The sequence below is a fragment of the Prunus dulcis genome, chromosome 6 (genome assembly GCF_902201215.1).
Source record: "Prunus dulcis chromosome 6, ALMONDv2, whole genome shotgun sequence".
NCBI classification, from domain to species: domain Eukaryota; kingdom Viridiplantae; phylum Streptophyta; class Magnoliopsida; order Rosales; family Rosaceae; genus Prunus; species Prunus dulcis.
The window spans coordinates 9,439,043-9,441,940 of NC_047655.1; the positions used below are offsets into that span (position 1 = coordinate 9,439,043).

Here is a 2,898-nt window from a genome sequence, read left to right on the forward strand (position 1 = left end):
CCTTTTGACAAAAAACAAAAACAAAAGGTTCCTTCATTTTTTTTCTTTTTTAAAATATCCAGATATAGTGATATAGTCATGGACCCAAACCGTTGGTTCTAGTCATGGATCATCATTTGGTCCGCTGCCTATGGGCCGAAGTGGGTAGCACGAGGCTCGACCAATTCTTTTAATTGGATAGGGCCTGGACTCATGATTTGAAACCCTCTACTTGCCCACGTTCTAAGCCAACTCGTTATTTAGGCCCACTCAGCTAGACCTATTCTTTAATTACGTAGGTTCTAGGCTTAGAATTTGAAACCCTCGGCCCGCCTATGATCCGACCCTTCTAAGCCCATTTAGGCTCAACCTGGCCCACCTAGACCCTATTTTTAATAGATATACACTTCCTAACTTCATTTTAGACTTAATTAAAATAATATAATATATAGGATAAATTATCTAATGAGACGTTGTTGGGTTTAAATTTAGCAAAGTTTTCGAACTGAAAGATTACCCAAATGATAATTTATCAACCCAAAGTCAACATGTACCTACATATTAACTGAAGCATGCATAAAGGAGCCAAGCAAATATAGAAAGACCACTATGAAGCTCATGATGAAGTTATGAAACCAGAGACATGCAAAGCTCATGCTACTTCACACTCCATACCGCTAGCAACATATGCATGCTATGTGTCATGAAAAACAACATATATAGAAGCTATAAAACCATGCATATATACAGAGGTTTTGTTTATTAATTGATCTCTCTATTGCCTTCTCTTTTCTCATTTCACTTCAACTTCAATATCTCTCTCTCTCTCTCTCTCTCTCAACGAAGAAAATGGCTGCGAAAGGGAAGGATCTTAGCCAACAGCTTGAGGAACTCATCAGCTCCTTGCAAGAACAAGTCAGTTCACCCCCATTATATTGCTTTGCTTATAAATAAATCTTGCTTTCTCTTCTAAGTTTTTGCAAGATTAATATGGTAAGCTTTATGAAATATGGTATATGTTTCCTGGCAGGGCATTTTGACCGACTACTTTTACGAACTAAGAGGGCTACAAGATGACAACAACCCTCGCTTGGTTGACGAAATTATCACCATCTTCCTTCGTGTAGCTGAAGATTACAGAGCCGAACTCACAAGAAATCTGTAATTAATTTCCTTCACTATTTCCATGAACTAATTGGAGTTTTACATATATATGGATACTAATTTTGGAGAATTCAATTTTAATTTAATTAGGAGTGAGCCTGATGTCAACTATCCTGAGGTGAATAAACTCGCAATCAGGTTTAAAAGTAGTAGCACAAGGTAATTGCCAATTATTTTCTTTTTTTGGTCATAATTGTCAATTGGATAATTTTTTAGAATATGCTCCCTAATTACTATGCATTAATATATTAATGTATTATGATTATGACGCATTTGTGATGTATGCTGTAACAAAGGGCGGAACCACTATGTTGGGCTCCAGCCCATTCGAAATAATATATATATATATATATATATATATATATATTTTTTTCCAAAGCCCATTCGAAATAATTAGATAAATAAGAATTTAGTGTTGCTTTTAAAAAATTCGGCATATTTAGTGAAACTAAATAAACTACATTCCACAAAAAATTAGTCTACTCCCCCCTAGTAGCTCCTTAAACGTAAAAAGACAAATTTATATCTCACCTGTATAAAAGTTCTTGGTTTCGCCATTGCAAAAATAATATGTGAAGGAACCATTTCAGCTCAAAATAAAAGAATAAACTTAAAGGACATCATTGCTAAGAATTTCTTTTAATATTTACTGGTCTCCTCTGGATTTTTGTATTGTATATTTTGAGCTTAATTTGTTGCACATCCTGGTCTTCTTAATTTCTTAATTTACTGCATTTTGGAATTACAGTAATGCCTGTGGCCTGGTTGCCCTTGCCTGTCAAGAGCTTGTTGATGCAAGTGAAGCAAAGAACAAAGAAGGGTAAGATTTTATTTGTTCTCTCATGATCGCCAAATAATCTACCAACAAAATTTATGAATAATACTTGTATGTATGGTTCTGTGCTTGTAGGTGCCTTGTGGCTCTTGACAATGTCAACCGTGAATATCTTGTCGCCAAAGAGAATTTGAATCGCATTGTTGGGGTAACATTTATTTTGAATTCTTCATCATTTCTCAGTTTTAATTTGCATGTTGCATGTTGTAATTTGCATGTTGCATGTTCTAATATTCAGAATTTTCTTTTCTACAGATGGAACGTGAAATTTATGACATGAGGCTGTGCCGAAAGTAACCTGAGTAGACAGAGTTCTTATTATGTAAGAATCATCGACTCCAGAAAATTGGGATGTTTTCTTCATGTTGGCCATGTAATAAGTTTATTACATCTATGTTATAGACTTATTTATAAATTGTTTTAGGACAAGGTTTTGGTATTTGAAACTTTTGAATAAGTTCACTATAAAGTGAACATTATGTGTTTAAGACTTGATTTTCTATCTATTTTATAAGTGGACCTTGTTCTTAGTTTTCTATCCATTGTTGCTTGCCTAACTAATCTTTGTGTACAAGTTCTAATCTCCATCATTATTGTCACATATTAATCATTCTTTACTAATATTGTTCTTATTTTTCATCGTGGATGCCAATTGTAAACTTTATGTTAGAAAGTAGGAAATTACCCATAAAAAGGGAGAAGGAAGGAATATGTTGAAATAATAAAATAGGGAGCTTTAGTTATATACCCAAAATAGAGACTGAAATTATAAAAAAATCATACATGAAATACACTTTAGAAACATACCCAAAAATCATTTCCTACATACAAAATGAGTGTTGAATTTCCTATAAATTACATGACTGCCATTAACTAACTTAAAAGAAGCCCAATACAAAAAACACAAAAAAAAAAAACCC

At 33.5% G+C, this 2,898-nt stretch overlaps 1 protein-coding gene across 1 annotated transcript; it reads left to right on the plus strand.

Moving 5' to 3' along the window:
* The first annotated feature begins 828 nt into the window (after nucleotides 1-828).
* Nucleotides 829-2,275, plus strand: LOC117630240 (histidine-containing phosphotransfer protein 2-like). The gene is made up of 6 exons (XM_034362982.1): nucleotides 829-894; nucleotides 1,010-1,140; nucleotides 1,234-1,302; nucleotides 1,892-1,963; nucleotides 2,054-2,126; nucleotides 2,234-2,275. Exons 1-6 carry the CDS (start codon nucleotides 829-831, stop codon nucleotides 2,273-2,275), a joined length of 453 nt encoding a protein of 150 aa, XP_034218873.1.
* The last annotated feature ends 623 nt before the right edge of the window (nucleotides 2,276-2,898 follow it).

Excerpts from the sequence above, each read along its gene's own strand:
- LOC117630240 (XM_034362982.1), top strand. The coding sequence starts at position 829 with ATGGCTGCGAAAGGGAAGGATCTTAGCCAACAGCTTGAGGAACTCATC. Across the intron at positions 1,303-1,891 it reads TTTAAAAGTAGTAGCACAAG|TAATGCCTGTGGCCTGGTTG; the intron begins GTAATTGCCAAT and ends TTGGAATTACAG. Across the intron at positions 2,127-2,233 it reads ATTTGAATCGCATTGTTGGG|ATGGAACGTGAAATTTATGA; the intron begins GTAACATTTATT and ends TCTTTTCTACAG.